At 35.7% G+C, this 23514-nt stretch overlaps 2 protein-coding genes across 3 annotated transcripts; one reads left to right on the forward strand and one right to left on the reverse strand.

The window, feature by feature from the left end:
* Window positions 1-130: 130 nt before the first annotated feature.
* Window positions 131-7724, reverse strand: LOC115977181 (phosphatidylinositol N-acetylglucosaminyltransferase subunit A-like). Of its 2 annotated transcripts, none has more exons than XM_031098880.1 (9): window positions 7613-7724; window positions 5079-5215; window positions 4013-4585; window positions 2985-3139; window positions 1765-1855; window positions 1512-1628; window positions 1158-1261; window positions 628-718; window positions 131-543 (listed from the first exon to the last, which is right to left on the reverse strand). In XM_031098880.1, the coding sequence occupies exons 2-9, from the start codon at window positions 5196-5198 to the stop codon at window positions 436-438; spliced, it is 1359 nt and encodes a 452-aa protein (XP_030954740.1). In that variant the 5' UTR covers window positions 5199-5215; window positions 7613-7724; the 3' UTR covers window positions 131-435. The 2 variants fall into 2 exon arrangements, with proteins under 2 accessions (XP_030954740.1, XP_030954741.1); XM_031098881.1 differs by lacking the exon at window positions 7613-7724 and adding an exon at window positions 7420-7442.
* LOC115973822 (dicer-like protein 4) lies at window positions 7088-22875 on the forward strand. Its single transcript, XM_031094063.1, has 12 exons — window positions 7088-7262; window positions 12982-13063; window positions 13199-13464; window positions 13565-13839; window positions 13917-14326; window positions 14590-14690; window positions 18286-18503; window positions 18648-18857; window positions 19592-20053; window positions 20134-20406; window positions 21192-21518; window positions 22556-22875. The coding sequence occupies exons 1-12, from the start codon at window positions 7088-7090 to the stop codon at window positions 22691-22693; spliced, it is 2937 nt and encodes a 978-aa protein (XP_030949923.1). The 3' UTR covers window positions 22694-22875.
* The last annotated feature ends 639 nt before the right edge of the window (window positions 22876-23514 follow it).

Consider the following 23514-nt stretch of genomic DNA (forward strand, 5'->3'; position numbering starts at 1 on the left):
TTTTTTTTTCTTTTTTGTAATTATTCATGCGTGTGAAGATATTCACTTGAAATATGGTAGGATGCTAGAATTTCTTTCGTTTGCCTACAAAATTTATTTTGGTATGGTTTTGAGAGAGGGATTGTACAAATTAAGAAAGGCAACATTTAAATTAGCGTTACTGGATCAAACTATCCGATCCACTTACACCTTGGTGCTGTCACTACATCAAACTAATATCTAGGTTTGCCTCAATGTCCAACTTGCATCATGGCCATTTTGATTTACAGTCGGACCTGGTGACTAGAGACCCTTGTAGCTCTGTTTGATGAATGAGGAAAATTGCCCTACTTTATAAGCACAATTACATATTGTACATTACATACAGGCATGTATGTATGTAAAAATATTCTCGTAAAATGTATACATGTAAAGGAACCGAACACTTGGAAATAATCATCTCAAACTGTGGTCCTCGTTGAAGGCTTGGAAGTCCTGTGACATCCCTCTATCTTCATCAAGGGATAGAACAATATCAGGTACCACCTCAATATCCTCTGCAGGCTATAATGGAATGTGAATGGAAGATGAGTGCCACACAGAAGACAAGATAATGCAGAAATCACAAAAGGATACAAGAAGCGCTACCTTCCATAGTTGCAATAGTCGCCATAACAAAAAATCGATGATCATAACTAAGCAAAACAGCTTGCCTGCCCAAGCTCCACATGCGAGGTACCTGATAAACAAATTAAGCCCATCAGCAACCCTTGAATTGCCTTAATGCAAAGTAATTTCCCTCAATTTTTCACACATCTAGACCTAAACAAAACTACAAAATTTTAAGTTCTACACCCCCAATAGACAAAAATGGGGGGAAAAACTATTGAACAAATTATTTTATAAAATTTCTGAATCAAGTATGTCGTGTTGTATTAGTACAAGAAGCATCATGGCTGTTGGTAGCCAATTTAACCAACATTGAAGGTACCAGACAAACAATCTTAATTTAAATTTTATGTTCACCTAATGAAGATTTGTTTTTCATTTGCACAGGTAATCATAATAATTGATGATTGATACTGTATGTACAACAAATTTATTTTAGTGGTACTTGCTTGACTTGCTTTAATGGAACACGTGAGCATCAAATAAAATGTAAACTTTTAATATCATACCGTGACAGCCGTTCTAGAAGACTTTGATTAGAGCACTTCAGAGCACGGTCATACACAATCTCTGTCCTTTTTGCAACATCATGCCAATCATAGAGCTTCTTCATCTATCAACAAATAATGAAACAAGAGGACCAGATTGGCCACAGTACAAGTAATTAAATATTTATAAAGCCATGAGCCTTATAGCTCAACTGGTTGGCACCTCCGGATGTTTCCACTGAAAATATCTAAGGTTCAAATCCCCCCTCCACTGTTGTAATTATTGAATTATCCAAATATATATATTCGTAAAAACTTTTTTTTGATAAGTGTATATTCGTAAAAACTAAAGTATATTCTAAAGAATGCACTCACGCGATTGTGCATATCTTGGGGGTCAATCATAGGAAGTATAGATATCGCCTTCTTGATTGCTTGTACCATATCAGTAGGATCTGGCTCCGCAAGAACAATCATGTCATCTGGCAGAACCTATTAGGATAGAAGGGGTTAGCTAAACTAAAATATTACTTTAAAAAATCTGGAAACTCATCTATTCCAACAAAGATGTAATTTACAAGAGACTATTATATCAACCAGGTACAGAAGAAACATCTCATATACATGCCTCTGGGACACCTCCTACGCGTGTACTGACTGTTAATAATCCACAACTAGCAGCTTCTAATATGGCTATGCAAAAAGCTTCTGTTAACGAACTGCCAAAAGGGCACAAATCAGATCAGACAAATAGAAGAAAAATATATCTTTTTTGGCTACAATAAAAGTAATGCCAATTTTATTACAATTGCAATGCTGCAGATTTACATACATGCATGCTAAACAGAGTAAGTATTATTTATGTTTCAGGACCTTCAATAGTTTGTGGCTCATCTCAAGATTGGCAGTTCACAATCACCTTAAAGTTGAACCTGAGGAAAAATTAAAGAGAGCCTCATCATAAATCTAACAACCCAAGGCATAGCTGGGTGTGTCTTGTGTCACTATTGCTTTCTGTTTAGCAAGAATTATCTATATCATGCCCTCTTTTGCCTATTTCTGTGCATGTGTTTTATCTGAAATGAATTAATCTTCTCCAGCCTTTTTTATGGAGTCTTTTTATAAGAAATTAATTTATTTAAAAAAAAGAGAAAAAAAAAAGAAAAAATAACAAAAAGGGGAGCAATCTTAGTACAGGGATGCGTGCAAGAGAAATAAATGACAGCACTTTGAAGGGAAAACTGCGGAACTCCTTGTCATGATTGAAAACTTAAGCATGTGATGCAGGAAAACCACATCAGCATGCCTTTCAGTCCTTGGCATCAATTTTACTTTCTTTTAATGGTGCCTCAAGACTAACATTGTACGAGTCATTAGGTAGTTGCTGTTGCTCTCTTATACTTGCTTTTCATTTAGGCCTTCTTGTCACCTACTTTTCTTTTTCACTTTTTTTAAAAAAAAAATCTCAAAAGTATAAAAACTATTTGAAATAAATTAGGCAACTTCAAAAGATATATTTCAAAAGTATAAAAACAATTGTAGAATGTAGACTACTTCAAAAGAAAGCAAACAAAAAAAAATTGTAGAATGTAAACCATAAGAAAGCAACATTGTACAACTCGTATACAATTGTAAGATGAACAAATATTCTTCAGTTTTACTAGCAAAATAAATTACCAAATTCATAATTGGTTACATCTAATTGTAAGATGAACAGATATTTTGAATTTTACCAACAACCATACTTTCAAGTAAGTTCATCTAGATACCAAATGAAAGTAAATTACTTATCTACACAATTGAAATGAAAGTATAGTAAGTGGAATAAGATCTTCCATGAATACCTACCTATTTAAGAAAATATGGCCAGAAATTAAGACAGACCGTACTTGAGCATGCGGTACAGCACCCAACATTTCTACTCGATCTTGAAGAGAATGCTTCTCCCTCATCTCTTCCAACCGTACCCGCTTAGGTCCATCTCCTCCAACAATGAAACGAACCTTAAAATACAGTTCAAAAAAAAATAAGCGGTGATCTCTTCTCATTTTCCCCCAAAAAAATTTAATAAAATCCTAATCCCATACACCCCCACTGACCAACAAGGTGAGCCCTTAATATCTATACATTATTTAGAAAAAAAAAAATTTTTAAAAAATGCTAATAATACAATCAATGATGTTATGTATTCAACTATCCTGCCTTAAATCTTTTTGACATAAGGATTTCCTTATAACAAGGACTGAAACTCCCCTTAGATTCAAGAGAAAGTACAACAGGATTCAAAAGGAATAGCTAATTCATGCTATTCGTCAATCACAAAATTCTTTGAAATTCATAGTTAGACCTCTGAATTATAAGCATCAGTATATATATATATATATATATATATATATAACTGAAAGGTTATATTGGAAATATAGAATCACAAACCATGTACACAGGAAGTGTACAAGGGATGCTAGAAACATCATCTAAAGCATCAGTATACATTGTGCTGTTGTCATATTCTATTTGAAGGAATGAAGTGAATGACTCTAACACCAGTGCCAACACCTCTGGTGTTTTTCCTTTATTTTTTCTCCTGTGGGAGAGAAAGGTCAAGCAACAGCATAGTAGAAGAGGCATATCAAAGAATCACCTCTTATTTCCTTTAGGGAATTGAAGGGGGAGTGGGGTGTGACTTTCATGGCTGAGTTGGCTTACATTGAAGCCTCCAAAGCATTGTAGTCATATATATAACTTTAGCCATTTAGGTGAACATAGAATCAGGCCATAGTTCATGTTACTGTCTTATCAAGGAAAAAAATAAAATGAAGTATAAATGCCAACGATCATGAAATGAACCTAATATAAAATAATGTCTTTTAACTCACGTTAGGATACATACGGCATACTTCGGGAATGACTTCAACCAGCAGATCCGCACCCTTCCGATAAACCAATCTACTTATCACAACAATAGTAATTTCATTACCACTGGGTCGCTCTGCAGCAGGCTTGAACATAGCTGTGTCAACAGCATTAGGTATAACATAAACCTTTTCTGGTGGCAGTCCTGAACGTAGCACAGTGTTTTCTTTGCTTGTGTGAGAAACACAAATGGCCTGACTTACATCTGCTAAAGTAAACTGCAATACCTTATTCATGTGGATGCTTCCCACATCAGCAAAACCATAGAGTGAATGATCAGTAAATACCACCTTGTACCCCATAGTGCGGGCATGCATCAGAGCTTCATGACAAAGAGTTGAGAAGGCTTGATGTCCATGAACCAATGATATTTGTTCTCGAATAAGGATAGTCCTTATAATAGGAAGTGTCCCGTAGAAGGTTGGTAATGTATTCTGCAAAAGAAATGGTTTCCATGGCACATAGTAGACTTTCAGACCACCTGTCATATATCTCACTCCAGAACGATTTCCATAGGCATGAGTCATAACCACCACCTGAACAATGAAATAAAAAAAGTTTTTTTCATCAAAGACAACTAAAACTAAAACTCAATGCAGCAGCTATTCAGTAGACAGCAGGCTCTTGACATCACAATCGATTTCCAAGAAAGTAAAATTAAAATAAAGAGAGAGAGAGAGAGGAAATGGTAAGGCGATAGAAAGAAAAATAATAATAATAAAATGGACAATTTAAATTTTCTTTTAGTTGTCAAAAAAACTATTTAAAATGTTCTTCTATAAATTTATGAAGAGATAAATAGCAAGCAAGTTATAGAGATCAGAAGCTTGTTCAAAAAATATTTTTAGAGAGAGAATCTTCAACTTCATTAAAAAATGGGGAAAATACGACCACCAAAAAAAAAAAATTTCCATTTGTATATTCCTCCAACTCTTCTCTTTATTTCCTTCCCAATCAAACAGAATAGACCCTTTGTAAAAATTCTTCCTCATTGCCTCTAGCAATGTTCAAATGACAACAATCTCTAACCTTGTGACCAAGCTTTAGTAGGCATTGTGACAGTAAATATATGTGATTCTCCACACCACCAAAGTTGGGATAGAAAAAATCAGAGACCATCAGAATCCTATGCCTTTTTGAGTCACCCATAATGTCATCTCAATCATCTGCAACAAAGATAATCTTCTATTTATGAGATAGATATTATTTATTCAAGATGTAATAGCTTGATGAGAAAGTTAAAAACTACCAGCAAATCACATCATCAAAAGAGTAGAGGAAGAGCTATGATAAGCAGTGTCAACTAGTAGGGAACTTTTTATATTATGTTTCAGGTTATTTCTAGTAAAATTAGAATAAATATATATTAATCCAAGGAAATCTTCTAGCGGAGAAAAGAAGAAGGTGAAATTGTGAAAACGATAAGAGAGAGAGAGGCCCAGCTACCTCAAATTAGTCAGAAATTGCTTTCGTGACTTCAAAGGAAACTGTTACGGGGGGGAATTCGCAGTTTCTTTATCGAATCTAAGTTAATCCAATTGGTATTAGAGGGGGGAAGTTTTTTTGTCTTACAGATTTTCAAATATGGCAAACATTTTCATGAGATCTGTGTTTATGGGCAAGAAAGCATCACAGTGGTTGATGTCTAAAATTGAGATTATTGTCATTGAAGATAATGCCAAACAATTTTTCACGTTTCAGGATGGTGATACATGAATACCAAAATGCAAATATAAATTTCAAATTACATATAAGATAAACAGAAGACAGATGGATTTTGTTTTTTACCCAGCAGTTGAGACATTGAATGTAGTGTACTATTGCTTTTTTTTTTTTTAAAGAAAAATGTAGGGACAATCCTTTGCTCAGGCTGCAAAAACTAGAGCAGCAGAGCAGCCATGGAATCCCTCCAAATAGTTTTGGCAATGTGCGCCTATCACACTATCGATATCATATCATCATGATAGTGCGCCATGATAAACCTCTCCAGTGGAAATACCACGCCACCCCTTCCTCAAGAGGGAAGCGCTCGGCGTTAGGTGCTTTGTGCTATTGCTTTTCTCTTATACAATAATCGAAGCTAAGCTTATGGGAGTGAGAAAAAGGAGCAGAAACTTGAGACTTTGGGATGGTAAATGGTAACTAAAATAGTACTAGTATTACTGTTTATGTGGCTGCAACTAGATGTTACATGAGGATATATTGGTAAGAATTCAAGAGAGGGATATACAATTATTTTGGATCAATTCCAGCCCATGGCAGAAAAGAGAGATAGTGAAGAACTGAAGATTCCAAAGAGTGGGTGACAGTTTTGTGGCTGGTCTGGTCAGGTGCTGAGACTTGAAAGATTGTCAAAATGAGACTGCATATGCTAGTACTGCTACAATGTCACATGCTCGAAAGCAAAGTTTGCAATTCCTTGTCCATTGGAAGAATATTTTGGTATCAGTCTATTCCAGCATACCATTTCAGATTTACGGCTAAATATAAATTAAGTCTTCATCACATCTAATTTCATAACTAAATTAAATCCATGTTAAGAGCATGATTTGAACTGCAAGATATGTCTTCATGGTGAAATATGTCTCATGCTTCTCTTCCTTACTCTTTCTGGTTCTATGTTGTTCAGACAGCTATTTTTCTCACTATTTTTCTCATTAATCTTCATCCCACATCTGTACTTCAGTCTCATTCTCCTTGGTCTAAGTTGTATCACTCTAAACCAACCCTTTCTCAACTTAAAGTCTTTGCTTCTGCCTGTCATCCATATCTTAGACCTTACACTTCTCACAAACTTGAACCCAGAACCAAGGAATGCACTTTTATAGGCTATTCTGTTCAATCCAAAGGTTATTTGTGTCATGGCAGATCCACTCAAACCATTTATACCTCCAGACATGTCTTGCTCAATGAAAGTTTATTTCCTTTTGCTTCTCCCAATACATCTCATACTTCCTCTTCTATTTCTCCTGCTTCTTCTTCTTCTTCTTCCATTGATCCTTTACAGCTGTCCAACTTACTACATCTTCATTCTACCAATGCTCATTCACTCTACTCCTATTTCTTCTCTAGACCCAATTCCTAATTCCGTCACTCTTCCCTCCTCTGCTGTTCCAGATTCTGTTCCTCCTTCAGAAGTCTTACCAACTACTCAGTCTCAACCTCCACTTCCTGTTGTCAATGTGCATCTTATGCAAACCAGGTCCAACCATGGTATTACCAAACCTAAGCTGTGTTACCAGGCCACCATTTATTATACCAAAACAGAACCACCAAATTTCAAATACCAAACCAAGAAAAATAAATTTAGGATGAATCAACAGCTCAAATTGCTCACAGAAATAATATCAAATCAAAGTATCAAACTCACATATTCTAAGAAGAACAAGAAAACAAAATTGACAAGATAAACCCCATCTCAAATTGCAGAAATGTATGAATAAGAAACCCAAAAAAAAACTACATCAAGTTGACAAGCATGAATCAATGGGTCAGGGGCCATTACTCAACGCTCAACATCTCAATCAATCGGAAGCCATTAGAAAGAATGAGAATGAAATTACCTGCCATATAAACAAGAAACCGACTCCCACGGCGGCGATGGGCGGATCCTCAACCCTTTAAGGTGGCGGCGATGGGTGAGCTCGGAAGTCGAGGGAGAGAGAGAAATGTGACCTGAGAGAATGGTGTGGGAAACGAAGAATTTTTTTTCTAAATAACAATAAATATTAAAAAATTTAGTTAATTGTCACGTTTCAAAACAATTTTGAAAACTAGCATCTCGAGTGTCTAAAACTCGAGTTCCAAGATAAAAATCGAGTTTTTAAGTCTCGATTTGTAAGTGAATTAGTTTAAAGTGGAAAAAAAATAAGCTGAAAATCGAGTTTTAAAGAGTCGATTTCCATAAATTGAATAAAAACGCCGCTATAGGTCTATAAAACGTCACTATAGGGCTTAAAAACGCCACTATAGGACTCCATAAATCTGTACTTACGAAAAAAAAATTTCCAGGAAAACGCCGCTATAGGGCTTTAAAACGTCACTGAAAGGCTTAAAAACGCCACTATAAGTGAAATTTTTTTCGCATGAAACTCGAGTCTTAAAGACTCGAGAACTAAGTGGCCTTTTTGTAATATGGATCTCGAGTTTCTAAAACTCGAGATGCTACTTTCTTTTATTGTTTCAAACGTTGCCGAACTAACTATATACAATTCTTTTGGATAGCTGTTTTGCACATTACCTCGGGAAACGAATGGTGATTAAACGAAACAACGGTCTTGGTGCCTTTGGTATAAAAATTAAATAAATAAATAAAAGAAACATAGATTTACAGTTTTTTTTTTTTTTTTGCTTTTTTTTAATCTATTACCTAAACAAATAATAAATAAGATTGTATGTAAGTTGCTCCCGCTAAAACTCATCAATTAAACCTCAAAAGTCAAAACTTATCAACTAAATCTTTTAATATATATTAAAAATACTTAGTATTCTTAAAATATAAAAAAATTAAAAAAAAAAAAACCCTCTACCCCCACTATCAACTACCCAACCACTACCCCTACTAACATCCCCGATCTTCGAACATCATTCTCCATTATCGCTGATATTTTGTAGTACCTACTAATGTCTCTAGTCTTCGGTCGTCATTCTCTATTGTCGTTGATTTTTTGTAGTATTTTTAGTATTGCAATTAAACACTTGAATTTTTTATTTATAAATATTTTCATATGAAATAATTTTATAATTATAAAATTATAATTTGTATATGATTCCATAATTTTAAAGAAACCTCTTTCAAGTTTGCAGTTTGCTATTACTTGATAAATAATTATTTTCGTTAAAAAAAAAAACTCGAGAATATGAAGATATTGAAATTGAAAACATTAGTGATGATCTTTGATATACGGCCTAAGAAAGTTTTTAAAATTGATAAAAGTGGCACTGTGGCAGTTTTCTTAGAAAAGTAATAAATCTTCAAAAAGTAGATTTTGATAGCCAAATTACCAAACTGGAAATGAAATACTATTGCCACGAAAATCCAGTTTTTAATATAAAAAATGTTTATAAAGCAAAACCAAGTATTTGTTTAATATTATGAAAGTAAGATTTTATTTGCTTGATAAAATATATGGAAGTAAGTAGGAAACAACTTTTTTTTTGCTTGAAAGTAGGAGACTATTTTTTTTTTGAGAAGAAAGTAGGAGACTATTTAAATGTTAAGTGTGGGCCCGAGAGGTCTGCAACCTAGCCCAAACTCTACCTGGGCCCAGAACCCGTGCCGAGGGGGTATCTTGCCGAGGACGAATGGTCAGTGGCCGACATGGCGAAGGGAACGGCCGAGGACTTACCCTGTCCTCGGCATTCCGGAGCTGTAATAGAAAGGCCCACACTGCGGTGTAGGCAATCCCCAAACAGCCCCCTCCAGGGGATGTGAACGAAATGGGGCCCATAGGGAAGCAGGGTGTGAAAGTTGGACTAAAGAAAACGCGTCCTTTCTTCAGTAAATGCACCTGCCAATACCCAGAGATGGTTGAAAAGAAAAGATGTTTGGACAGTGTGAACCTTGATCCATGCAACTAATAGAAAGTTAGATGGGACGGCTGACGGGACGGATACAGAGATAAGCTCCCGCCTGACCTACAAGTGGAGGGTCAGGATCAACCAGGCCGGACTATATAATAAAAAGGAAGGTGCGCCAAAAAGGGGGCTGGGAAAAATGGCAAAAAACGAGAGCCTCCCAGCCCACCTCCAGGAGAAGTACTCTAGGGGTGACGATCGTTTAACCTTGTATGAACGCCATGAAAAACCCATCGCCTATCGATCAAGGCCTAGCCTTTCAAACCCACGCTCTACAAATGATATTGTTAGGGCCGTTTTACGTGCGAACCCGACACTGTTACGGTCCGCCACGAATCGTGACCCTACATATATATATATATATTTGGTGGCCAGCAGGGGGTTCATTTGAACCCCCTGGGCTCCAAGTAGAGCCGCCCATGTCCAGTAAGCCACAAGAATCCAAAACTATGCCAAATTCCTCCATTTGCTTGTACGACGGCGGATAGGAGCTTTGTTTCTCAACTGCATATAAAATGGCATTGAAGTCTCTGATGCAACACCAAGGACCATCCACAAAAGTAGCAAGATGAGCTAACAAAGCCCATGATTTTGTTTTTTGATCAGTCCTAGGCCACCCATAGAAACTGGTTAAAAACCAGTCAAACCCATCATCCTCCACCACTTTGGCCAAGATATGATTATCTGTATAGTTGATCACATCCAATTACACGTATTAGATTCAAATGACTATTCCCCTCCAAAAAAAAAGAAAAGCTTCAAATGACTATTATTCCATATAGAATATCTATTCCCATATATATATATATATATATATATATATTACTAACTGCTTGGAAGTGGTCGGATCAATTCAGCGTTGGCCGGTTTCATCGGCGTCGATCAGATTCTGAACAGGTTTATTTATTTTTTTTTTTAGAGAGTTTTTAACCTATGGCGTCCGCTCCTGATGATAGCTCTTTCTCATCAGACTAAGACACCAATCAGTTTTTGGTGTAGGCGGGAATTGAACCCCAGATCTCTTATACAACTATCAGAGACTTTACCAGTTGAGTTAACTGGAACCCACTTGAACAGGTTTATATATATATTTCATTGAGTTTTTTTTTTTTTTTTTTTTTAATAAAAAAAACATAAAACAAAAGTAATCACATGGGTGTAAAAGTTGGCAGAGAAAAGGCATGATACAAATAATTAGAGTTTATTTATTCATTTTCTATTGATTTTAAGTAGACCATTTTCTATAGATGTAATTTTGTCAATTGGATTTTATTTTTATGTAATGGGTTTGGTTATGTATTGTCAAAGTTATAACTATTGTACGGTTAATTGAAGATATCTCCTAGCCAAGTAAATCTTGATTTAATAGTGATCAATTAGTCATGCACATAATACAATTAATAGTAGTTAAAAAAAAAAAGAAAAAAAGAAGAAGAAGAAGAAGTACTCATTTATACTATAATCAATCTTAATAACATATTAATTTAACCGAATATCTTAATGTAGGGTCACGATTCGTGGCGGACCGTAACAGTGTCGGGTTCGCACGTAAAACGGCCCTAACAATATCATTTGTAGAGCGTGGGTTTGAAAGGCTAGGCCTTGATCGATAGGCGATGGGTTTTTCATGGCGTTCATACAAGGTTAAACGATCGTCACCCCTAGAGTACTTCTCCTGGAGGTGGGCTGGGAGGCTCTCGTTTTTGGCCATTTTTCCCAGCCCCCTTTTTGGCGCACCTTCCTTTTTATTATATAGTCCGGCCTGGTTGATCCTGACCCTCCACTTGTAGGTCAGGCGGGAGCTTATCTCTGTATCCGTCCTGTCAGCCGTCCCATCTAACTTTTTATTAGTTGCATGGATCAAGGTTCACACTGTCCAAACGTCTTTTCTTTTCAACCATCTCTGGGTATTGGCAGGTGCATTTACTGAAGAAATGACGCGTTTTCTTTAGTCCAACTTTCACACCCTGCTTCCCTATGGGCCCCATTTCGTTCACATCCCCTGGAGGGGGCTGTTTGGGGATTGCCTACACCGCAGTGTGGGCCTTTCTATTACAGCTCCGGAATGCCGAGGACAGGGTAAGTCCTCGGCCGTTCCCTTCGCCATGTCGGCCACTGACCATTCGTCCTCGGCAAGATACCCCCTCGGCACGGGTTCTGGGCCCAGGTAGAGTTTGGGCTGGGTTGCAGACCTCTCGGGCCCACAGATGAAATAACAATTTTGAAAATGAAATCAAATTTGATGGATCACCAAAATAAAATTTTCAAAATTGATAGACCATAATGAAAATACCCCACTCTCTAATTGGTTTCATTTTCAAATTTATTTTTTGATGTCTTATATTTACTGATGGGTCACATTAGTTACAGGCATGGACGAATCAAATGAAAAATTTCAGACTCAAAGAATCAAAATAAAAATAATCACAATCTATCAACAAAATAAATAAAAAATAAAAAAAGTACTCTTAAATCTTAATTAATAAAAATCTAATAAGAACAACCAATGACTCAATGACGTAGCCGTGTGGGCCTGTGGCCTTTGTAAAGAGCGATGAACCTGGAAGATGCTTCACAAAAAGCACCATACTTCAACTGCGATCGAATCGCGGACCTTAGAGCATTCGCAAGTAAAGTCGTTCATTTCGAGGCCCCCACGCAACAAACCAGTACGGAAACCTCTCTCTCTCTACTCACTAGACAGACAACCAAACAAACAAATAATATAAAAAATGCTAGAAATAAAAACTTAAAAAATAAAAATTTACAAATTTCTGATAAGCGATTATTGATAAGTAAAAATGTGATGTTATTAATGGACTCAGATGAGAACTAGTAAGAAACTGGTTATTTGTAAAAATATTATAAAATAATTTGTACCGGTAACATTACACGTAGAGACTAACATATCCGAAATTTGTGCTACTACAATTCTCGAAAAAAATAAAAATAAAAATTGTGCTACTACCAGTTAGGTACTCAGGTTTAATGCATTTAAAAACTTACTAATTTGGTATTTAAATTCAACTTGGTTTCTAAGATAGTTGAAAAAAAAAACACTTGTTTAAAAACTAAGTTGAAACTTACTAATTCGGTATTTAAATTTAACTTAGTTTCTAAGATAGTTGAAAAAAATAGAGTGTTTAAAAACTAAGTTGGCTTTTAAGGACTAAATTGGTCAGTGGTACATGTATCAGTGTATGAATTATATGCTCACGCAAAGACTTTTGTTGTTGGTCGGTCCATTGGTCTTCTCTCTCTCTCTCTCCCGCACATACACTGATACATATACAAACTCGCGCTCTCTCTCTTTCTCTCGCACATACACACACAAACAGAGATTACTGACAAAAAGTTGATTCATCTGGTGCTTCTATCAGCTCTGGATATAGCATCTCATTACTTCATGAATATTGTTCAAAACTTCCCTGTGATGAGTATGCCCTTTTACTAATTATGATCATCATTTCACTTGAAAATTATGAGTTTAACCACTTAAAAACTTTGTGAACTTTGTATAACTGATCATATCTATATTTTGAGATGTAATGTATGGTTTCTTTTCTTGGCAGGTTTTTTTATCCCAAGCCAGAATTCTTTTATTTTGATGACTTAGGAGGTACTGTCTGCCACATAAATTTACCTCCCAGTGCTCCACTACGTCGTGTTATTGGCACACCACAATCTTCACTTGAAGCAGCTAAAAAAGACGCCTGTCTGAAAGCAATTGAAATGTTACATAAAAAGGGTGCCTTGAATGACTATCTCCTGGTTGGGCAAGATGATGTAGATGTAGACGGAATGGGGCTGGATTCTTCTGACTCAGATAGCTGTGAAGGTTGAAGCATTGAGCCAAAGCAATTTTGCTTATTAATGTTTCTTCTCTTCTTTTTTGTCATTATGTCATATCAATTGTCTTTGATTTTGCATGTTGTCAGGTGAGGATCCACGAGGTGAACTGCATGAGATGCAAGTTCCTGCTGTGCTAAAAGAACCGTGGACTAACTTGGAGAATCCTGTCCATTTTTACTCTTACTACATAGAATTTATTCCACATCCTGAGGATAGGGACTACAAAAAATTTGGTCTATTTGTCAAAGCAGCCCTGCCTGAAGAGGCCGAGAGAATGGAACTTAAACTTCATCTGGCTCGTGGTAGATCTGTGATGACCAAGTTTGTGCCATCGGGAGTTGCAGAATTTGATAAAGATGAGGTAGATGGTATTTGTTGGACAAAAAGTTTATGATGGTAAACTAATTTTCTCACATTGTCCGATTTATATTTTTACAGATTGTGCTGGCACAGAATTTTCAAGAAATGTACCTCAAGGTCATCCTTGACCGATCAAAATTTGTTCCTGAATCTGTTTCCTTGGGAAAGAGCAATACTTGTGAATCAAATTCATTGACCTTCTACCTGTTGCTTCCAGTAATTTTGCATGATAGTGATAAAAAAATTACCGTAGATTGGAAGATTATTAGAAGATGTTTATCATCCCCTATTTTTAGGACCCCAGAAGATGCCGTGGAAAAGGAAAATTTCCCTTTGGGTGATAATTTGCTACTTGCCAATGGTTGCAGAAGCATAAGTGAGGTTAAGGATAGTTTAGTGTATGCCACTCCATACAAACAGGGTTTTTTCTTCATCACTGGCATAGTTGATGGAAAGAGCGGATACAGCCCTCATTCAGAAACTTCAAGGTATGCAGAGCACTTGTATGAGAAGTATGCAACTAGGCTTCTTGACACTTCGTTTGACTATTTATACCATTTTGGATTGCTTTTGAAACACATGTTATGCCTAATTTCTGCTTATTGAAAGGGAATTTGTTAATATATAATGAACTTAAAAGCATAGTAGTAAATATCTAAGTTTTATATATGTATACAAAATATACTGTAACTTCTGTTGCTTCTCTTTTATTAATTTATTAAATCATTTTTTCTTAAATGTTGGAAGTCAGGTTTCGCGTTCAACTCAAATACCCTGAACAACCACTTTTACAAGCAAAACCGCTTTTTGGCTTGCGTAACTTGCTACATAACCGAAAGCCAGAAGATTCAGGTAATTATTTTATTTGGTTTGTCATACTTTGTTGGGGTTAATTGCATTAAGTGATTCCTGCTTGAGTTGCAATTCTATTAATTTTGGAGTGTGTTGCATCTCAACCATTTTTTTCTGTATGTTTTGTCTGGTTGCATCCTCTGTATACCGCCATCCCCCTCATTTGCGCGCGCACACACACATGTATTTAAAATTCAGTGTATAATTAAGCTTTTGCTGCAAAGATTTGGTGTTTGTTGAGTTGAATACTTTCGTAGTCCTAATGATATTTCCATTTGGTACTAAAAGCAATAAGAACTTCTATGCGACTAAAGCCTTTTTTTAACACTGGTAACTAAATGCGAACCTGGTGGGTCTTGAAACCCATGACCTCACCCTTCACCTGGTCTTACAGGGGAGGTGGTGCCAGATAGAGTTCATTGTTGGCTAACACAATTAAAAGAAACAATCCACTGTATTGAAGTTGCTGCATTGTTCGTAATCCATATTCAATTGGATAACTATTTTGAGCTCAGTGGGGTTTATCTACTTGGTGGAAATTAAATGGCAGTGTTGACATAGATAACTTAAATTTTTGGTATGGTATTTTATTAGCGGGGGATTTTGTGGTTGAACCCCAAGACAAGCTCCCAGCTGGTTTGAAAAATTCTGTGTGTTAGGCTCATGCATGGGAGCTTATACATGAGGGATTCTTGAAGTAGATGAAATCCATGGTATGCTGATAGCTATAAGCTCTTGAGACAACAAGTAATTTATCAGGTAGGGTGTGACCCACTTTCATTGCTAGACAACAACTAGAATCTACAAAAGATAAAACTCTTAAGATTAGTGTTAGCTTTTGTAGTAGATGGTTTAGGGTCAGGGGATTTTAGAATAAAAAATCAGGAATAGTAATTGGAGTTTGAGAAAGACAGGATAATATGAAAGAAAGAGTTGGAAATAGAAGATTCCTTCCCATGTAGCTTTCTTTGTTTGGACTGCTGCTTTAGAGAAATACTTGATGATTGACAATTTATGAAAAAGAAAGGTTTGGATATTGGATTGGTGCTACATGTGCAAGTGTAATGGTGAATCGATTAACCATCTCTTTCTTCATTGTCTGGTTGCTATGGATATGTAGTCTATGGTTTTGGGTTTATTTGGAGTAAGCTGGGTTATGCTGCAATCCATTTTAGGGCTACTAGCTTGTTGGCAAGGCAAGTTTGGTTGTCATCGAAATGGTCATATATGGTTAATTGTTCCCCATTGCTTAATGTGGTGTCTTTGGAGGGAGAGAAATAGTAGATGTTTTGAAGATAATGATAGATCCATACCAGACCTCAAGTTATTTTTCTTTAGAACTTTATTGGATTGGTGGTTGCTATGCGAAACCAATCATTCTCTTCTTTTCTTGATTTCCTTGATTCTTGTAATTTTTGTAGTTGATTGTTGACCCCTTGTACACTCCCTGTGTACTAGGGTGTTCCTTTTTTGATATCAATAAAACTTATTACTTATAAAATAAAAATAAAAATAAAAGAGAAATATAATATTGAATCCTAGATTTAGAATTAAAGCATAAATAATCTTCCATACCTCAAAGAAGGAAATCAGAACTATTTATATGCTAGAAATTCTAGCATACATTGAATACTAGACGTAGAATAGGTCATATCACAAACGAGAACTTAAAATGGCAAAACCATAATTTGTTCACTGCTTTTGTGGTGTACAAGATACATGTGCTGCGGTAAGTTGAATTAAAGGTAAAAAGAACAAATAAGAGGGCCAGCAAATATAAGTAATATCTTAATGGATGCTTAAATGAGCTCTTGTTGAGGTGGCACTTCCTCCATTTGTAAAAGAAGTTGGAGGGTGAGGACATGGATTCAAGATCCACCGGGCATCTGTAACTTATCAATTAAAAAAATAAGTTAACTCTTTAATCTAAAATAAAAGGTCTAGCGGATAAAAGTGATATCTTAATGGATGCTCCAAATTTGAGACTAAGGCTTGGTTGTTGTTTTTGTTGGATTTTAATGGATGCTCCAAAGTTACTGGGGTACATTGTATCCTGATAGGCCACTGAGCAGTTTTGGTTCTTGGAGTTTCAAATGAATGTTATTTGTCTCTCCGTCCACTTCCATTAGTTCCTTTACCTATGGGTCCAATAGAGCAATGACCCGACAACTTTTTTAAATTAAAAATTACAAACCAGCTTGGGTCTAATGGAGCAACCCGTTTCTATTTGGGTCTTTCCCTAATTCAAACCCAGTAACTATGTTGAAAAGAGAGAGAAATACGTTTGAGCCCACGCGATGCTGTCCTGCCCCCCATGTGATGGCATCGTCCTCCCTCCGGCACTCTTGTGGCTGTGCTTGCTCTTTGGTCCTTCGGGTCAGCTTCCATTTGCTTGCTGTGAAAACAATGGGAAAAAAAAAAAAGGAAAAAAGAACGAAATCGTGAATCTTATACCCAATTCAGCCTAATACGCGTCCTTGGCTTAAGCAGAACTGCAGAAATGGTAAAACACAGTACCCAAAATTATTTTATTTTTTCCCATTTTTTGGATTAACATAAACCAAAAAATGCATGACTAAAAAAAAATTCTTCATGGGTTTATTTAATTTTCATTAGGTTTCTCAACAAACCTACACTTTGGTTAGAGAAATCATTAAAAGATTAAATATTTGTAATAATTTGATAGTTACATTAGGGGAGAGGGGATTTGAACCTTGGATATCTTCATTGGAAATTCCAAGAAGTGCCAACCAGTTAAGTCATAAGACAAAGATAAAATGTTTATTAAAAAAAAAGTAGATATTGGGTACTTTAAAAAATTTGACCTTGGTGGCCTTCTTAGGGAGCAAGGTTTTGGCATTGGTCTAGGATGGAGGGATGACTTTCTCAACTAAAATGTGATTCAGCAGTGAAAGTAAATGCTTTGCATCTAAGAAATTAACAAATGTAGAGTAGCATAGAGAGGCCAAAGTTTTGATTAGTCTACAGAGGGGAGAGGACGGTGTCACGTGGGGGTTAGAGCTCAAAAACTCTCTCTCTCTCTCTCTCTCTCTCTCTCTCTCTCTCTCTCTCTCTCTCTCTCTCGTTTCAATTAGATTACTGGGTTTGAATGGGGGAAAGAGAAAGAGACCCAGATAAAAATAGGTTGCTTTGTTAGACCCAAGCTTTTGTGTAATTTGTTAATAGTAAAAAAATTGCCACGTCATTGTTTCATTAGACACATAAACAAGGAAACTAATGGAAGTTGACAAAGGGAATAGTGCTCATTTTTGAAACTTTTGGGACAATGCTAATTTAAAATTTCAAGGACCAAAAGCGCTCAGTTGTTAAACTTTAGGAACCAAAACTATATTTCGGCCCCCTCCCACCCATATTGAAATGGTTAATGTGAAAGAGAGAAATTGAGTAACAAGTTATTTTATTAAAAAAAAAATTGAGAGTTTAGAAATGAACATGGTGTTGATATAAAATGGCATATGTGTGGGCATAGGTGCTTTTGTTGTACCTCAGTCTCCCTTGGAGCCATTACTGTTTTATCTTGTTTTTGTTTTCTTTAAATAAGAATAATCTTCTTTTTTGACTATGCTCATCTCAGTGTCAAAAACAGAATCACGTAAACTGGAGGAGTACTTTACTGATTTGCCTCCCGAGCTTTGTCAGTTGAAGATAATAGGGTTTTCTAAAGATATTGGTAGTTCGATATCTTTATTACCATCAATCATGCATCGTCTGGAAAACTTTCTTTTGGCCATTGAACTGAAGAAGACATTTTCTGCTGCATTCCCAGAAGGAGCTGAAATTACTTGTGATAGAGTAAGGCTTTCTCATGTATAGTATTAACATAATTGGCTTTGAGGAGAAATGCTAACTTAACTTTATTGTTGCATGACTTTAATTGCACATGATCAATATTTTTGTGGACCCCAATCGCTACTAAATTTATGAATTTTTTATTAGGTCCTAGAAGCACTCACCACTGAGAAGTGCCAGGAGGGCTTTTCCCTTGAAAGGCTTGAAGTACTAGGTGATGCTTTTCTCAAGTTTGCAGTTGGACGGCGCCTATTTCTTTTGCATGATACTCTTGATGAAGGAGAACTTACAAGGAAACGTTCAAATGTTGTAAACAACTCCAATTTGTGCAAACTAGCAACTAGGAGCAAGTTACAGGTAAATGAATTTTAGGATATGATTCTCATCTACTTATTATTAAAAAAAAGGATATGCTTTTTACTTCCCAAATATGAACTTATCTGTCATTCTATCTTGATTTTTCTTTTCATTTGCTTTTGAATTAGTTAACCAAGAAAATTCAACCAATCATCCTAGTGATGAAGGGCAAAATATAAGTGTTCCTTTCCAACATGGTTTGAAGGTGGTAAACATGGCACCTTCAAAAACTGAAAAACTAATGTGATTGTTGATGGTTAAATGAAAGTAACAATTTGATATGGCATGTAACGACCTGAGGAATACGATAGCCACATTTGTGCTTATACCCTCAAAGGACTAGTCAAGCTATAATTGGGGCTCCTTGGAATCATTTATAAACCCAAGATCCACCTAGTAAACACTCGATGTGGGACTCAACACACACCTGGACAGCACACACTCAAACAATCCAATCCTATCATATCCACACAATTTGGGGTATCACATGGCACTTCTTTTCTTTCTGTAAATGTAGTGCTCTCTCTCTCTCTCTGGGGCCTGGAAAACACTCAACTTGTCTGATATTTGAGAAAGTTTTTTGGCTTATATTATTCCCACTACCCAATGCTTCCTGTCAGGTACTGCTGAACGGATAAATTTCAGTTAGGAAAATTAGTACCTTCTACGTTACTGATATTTTCTTTTAATTGGTTTTAATATCTAAGTGTATAGTATTTGCTCTCTTATTTCAGGTATACATACGTGATCAGTCATTTGATCCCTTGAAATTCTATGCTTTCGGTCGCCCTTGCCCAATAATTTGTAACAAGCAAAATGAAGGTTCTACTCATTCCCGGTCAAGTAATCTAGCGGATCGTGCAAGTTTTAATGAAGTCAGGTGCAGTAAAGGTCACCACTGGTTAGATAAGAAAACAATTGCTGATGTGGTTGAAGCTCTTGTTGGAGCATTCATAGTTGACAGTGGCTTCAAAGCCGCAACTAGCTTTCTTCGATGGATTGGCATACAAGTGGACTTTGAAGCCTCACAAGTTTCAAATGTCTGCATTGCAAGCACTAGATACTTGCCACTTAGAGCTCGTATGGACATTGGTGCCCTTGAAAATTTGTTAGGGCATCAGTTTCTCCATAGAGGTCTGCTTCTACAGGCATTTGTACATCCTTCTTACAACCAGCATGGAGGAGGCTGCTATCAGGTATGCACTGCTTCTTTTCTACTTCTGGTGTTAAGCAACAGGCATTCCTCTTTGCTTAATGATTTGATGGTTTTGACCAGAGATTGGAGTTTCTTGGAGATGCTGTGTTGGATTACTTAATCACATCATATCTGTATTCAGTTTATCCAAAGTTGAAGCCTGGTCAATTGACAGATTTGAGATCGGTATTTGTGAACAACAAGGCCTTTGCAAATGTTGCAGTAGATAGATCCTTCCACCAATTTCTCATCTGTGATTCCAGTGGCCTTACTAAGGCCATCAAAATTTATGTGGACTCTGTTAAAAATCCTGCACCAGAAGGAAGTCCTCATGAGGGGCCAAAATATCCTAAGGTAAACGTTGAAACTCTTGTTTTTATTTTATTTTTGGGGTGGAGGTGTCCCTAATGGGTTTTACATGGTAATATCTTGAAAAGTGTTTCTAGTTCCTAGTATATCAATGTTGCTACAATTATCAAATTAAAAAGAAATGAAATATTTTTTTTGATAAGTAAGAAAAAATTAAAAAGAAATGAAATATTGTAAACATTATATGCAAATCAATGTTCTGTCTAATTTCTAATGATTGAAAAGAAAAGTAATGCGGGATGATAAACTCTAGGAGGGGGATTTTGTTTGGGAAACAAAAGAACAAAACAGAGGAATAGGACCTACAAATTAGCACCTAGGATTTGCTTGAAGCCAGCATCAAACAAATAAAACAGAAAAATAGATGGAACCTTGGTATCAGCTCCTAGAGCTGTTTGGAGTCAACAACATGCATGATATGAACCTAAGAATCAGCACCAAGCACTGGAATAAAACTCCCAACACAAATGTTATAAATCCATAATCAACTGCTTACAATATTTGCATTTGGGGCCCCTTAAATAGGACTCCCAAATTACATCATAAAAGGAAAGGAAAGAAATTTTAACCTAACAGGTGTTAGGAAAGGAAATAACTTCTAATCTATTATATTAAATGGGAAAATAAAAGAGAAATAAATCTTTAAAACTCTCAGCATCAATCATGATCAATTAGGTCCTACAAAATCAGTGATCATTAATAGAGCAGTTTTGGTGTCTATACCGTGAACATTACATGTGAAGTTTCTAATGATTCACTTATTGCCTCAGGCTTTGGGTGACTTGGTAGAGTCTTGTGTGGGTGCCATTCTTCTTGATACAGGGTTTAACTTGAACCTTGTGTGGAAGATAATGCTTTCCTTTTTGGATCCAATAATGAGGTTCTCCAGTTTTCAGCTTAGTCCTATTAGAGAACTGACAGAACTTTGCCAATCTCATAATTGGGTCCTACGAACTTCAGCATCAAAGAAGGATAGAATATTTTCAGTTGAAGTACAGGTGAACGGAGAAGATGTTTGTGTAACTGATTCTGCAACCAACCTGAACAAGAAAGAAGCTATTAGAATTGCTTCACAAAGAATATTTGCAAAGTTGAAGGTAAATCCTTTATGCTTACTTTATGCCTTTTCTCTCCTGTTGTCTCAAGTTTATTAAATTATCTTTTTTCCATTTTTTACTTGACTTCAACTCTGTAAGAACTGAATATCAGTTGTTATCTAAGTAGGGACTACAGCTCTACCTCAGGTAAACTAAATATCATTATTTGGCTTATGTGCTCTCTCTCATCAAGAATTGCCAATGTGCTACGGCAGAATGAGAGAGAGCAGATGATTTTAAAGAAGACCATTTCCACACAGTAGTAGAGAGAGCAGATAATTTTTTACTTGTCAAAAAATTATCTGCTCTCTCTCTTTCTGTTTGTGGAGATTGTCTTCTCTAAAAGTTAATATATCAGGTGAATGCTGACCCGTTTTCTTGCCATTATGTTTTTTCATGCATTAAAGCTGGAACTTTTCGGGCCTTTTAACCATATAATTGTTATATAGATTCATGTAGCCCACTTGGCTTTGGTAGTGTCATCATTTGGATGCTGAACTAGCTTAGTTTATTAATCAATTAATTTGTTTCTGGGGTATGAAGTGGTAGTAAGGAGCTTATTGTTGTTTAAAAATCTCTTTCTCAATTAATTCTTTCTCTAATAATGGGATTATTAAAAGCAAGATCGGGATCTTGCCTTTTTCTCATTTAGCACAAATGGCCCTTGATGTTCTAGAATGACTTCTTTTTCATTTCATTTTTTTTTCTTTTCAATTTGTGTCCCCTTTGTCTTTTCAGATTGTCTTGTTTTGTTTATACTTTTGAATTGATAAAGTGGCAGTATAAAGTATCAATTTTTTTTATTTGTCCAGGAACTCCATATATATATTGCTCATGAAACAGGCACGCATGCTTTATTGTTGCGTATTTATCATTTATTTGCTTTGTTAGGCATATTCTAACCAACTCAAGAAGAGTTTTAATACTTAAATTCCCTGTCCCCCAAAAGAAACCCTCCTCCCCCTTCTACCCCATCACTCTTTCTTTTATGATACTTCATTTTCTGGAGCTCTTTAACTGTGGATGTGGATTTGCAGGCTCAAGGCTACAAGCTCAAGTCATCTTTGGAGGAAGTTTTGAAGTCAAGCTGCAAGATGGAAGCCAAACTAATTGGATATGATGAAACACCTATAGATGTAACTACTCCTGATGCCAAATTACCAAACTGGAAATGAAATACTGCTGCTACAAAAATCAAGTTTTTAGTATAAAAAAAAATGTATACAAAGCAAAACCAAGCATTTGTTTAATATTATGAAAGTAAGATTTTATTAAGAGACAGCTTTTTTTTGGCTTGAAAGTAGGAGACTTTTTTTTTTTTGGAGAAGAAAGTAGGAGACTATTTAAATGTTAAGATATTCGGTTAAATTAATAAGTTATTAAGATTGATTATGGTATAAATGAGTACTTCTTCTTCTTCTTATCTTTTCTTTTTTTTAACTACTATTTTTTTTTTTTTTTTGAGAAAGTTTTTAAACTACTATTAATTGTATTCTGTGCATGACTAATTGATCACCATTAAATCAAGATTTACTTGGCTAGGAGATATCTTCAATTAACCGTACAATAGTTATAACTTTTTTTTTTTTTTTGCTAGGGTACAATAGTTATAACTTTGACAATACATAACCAAACCCATTACATAAAATAAAAAATAAAAATCCAACTGACAAAATTACATCTATAGAAAATTTAAAATCAATAGAAAATGAAAATTATTTGTATCATGCCTTTTCTCTGCCAACTTTTATACCCATGTGATTACTTTTGTTTTATATTTTTTTTTAACACTTAATGAAATATATATATATATATATATAAAAGTTGTGAGAAAACAATTAAATTTATTCCCCTACGTTCAAATGAAATAAAACATGCATGTTCGATAGGAAGGAGACAAAAATCTATCATATGTATAGGTTGTAACTTTTATGTGTGTGTGTGTGTATATATATATATATATATATATGGATTTTACTGATGTGTGCCTTAAGGA

The sequence above is a fragment of the Quercus lobata genome, chromosome 2, assembly GCF_001633185.2.
Source record: "Quercus lobata isolate SW786 chromosome 2, ValleyOak3.0 Primary Assembly, whole genome shotgun sequence".
In the NCBI taxonomy this organism is placed as follows: domain Eukaryota; kingdom Viridiplantae; phylum Streptophyta; class Magnoliopsida; order Fagales; family Fagaceae; genus Quercus; species Quercus lobata.

Excerpts from the sequence above, each read along its gene's own strand:
- LOC115973822 (XM_031094063.1), top strand. The coding sequence starts at position 7,088 with ATGCTCATTCACTCTACTCCTATTTCTTCTCTAGACCCAATTCCTAAT. Across the intron at positions 14,327-14,589 it reads CCTCATTCAGAAACTTCAAG|GTTTCGCGTTCAACTCAAAT; the intron begins GTATGCAGAGCA and ends GTTGGAAGTCAG. Across the intron at positions 14,691-18,285 it reads CCGAAAGCCAGAAGATTCAG|TGTCAAAAACAGAATCACGT; the intron begins GTAATTATTTTA and ends TGCTCATCTCAG.
- LOC115977181 (XM_031098880.1), bottom strand. The coding sequence starts at position 5,198 with ATGGGTGACTCAAAAAGGCATAGGATTCTGATGGTCTCTGATTTTTTC. Across the intron at positions 3,140-4,012 it reads TATGCCGTATGTATCCTAAC|GTTCGTTTCATTGTTGGAGG; the intron begins GTGAGTTAAAAG and ends CTGTATTTTAAG. Across the intron at positions 719-1,157 it reads CTTCTAGAACGGCTGTCACG|GTACCTCGCATGTGGAGCTT; the intron begins GTATGATATTAA and ends TTTGTTTATCAG.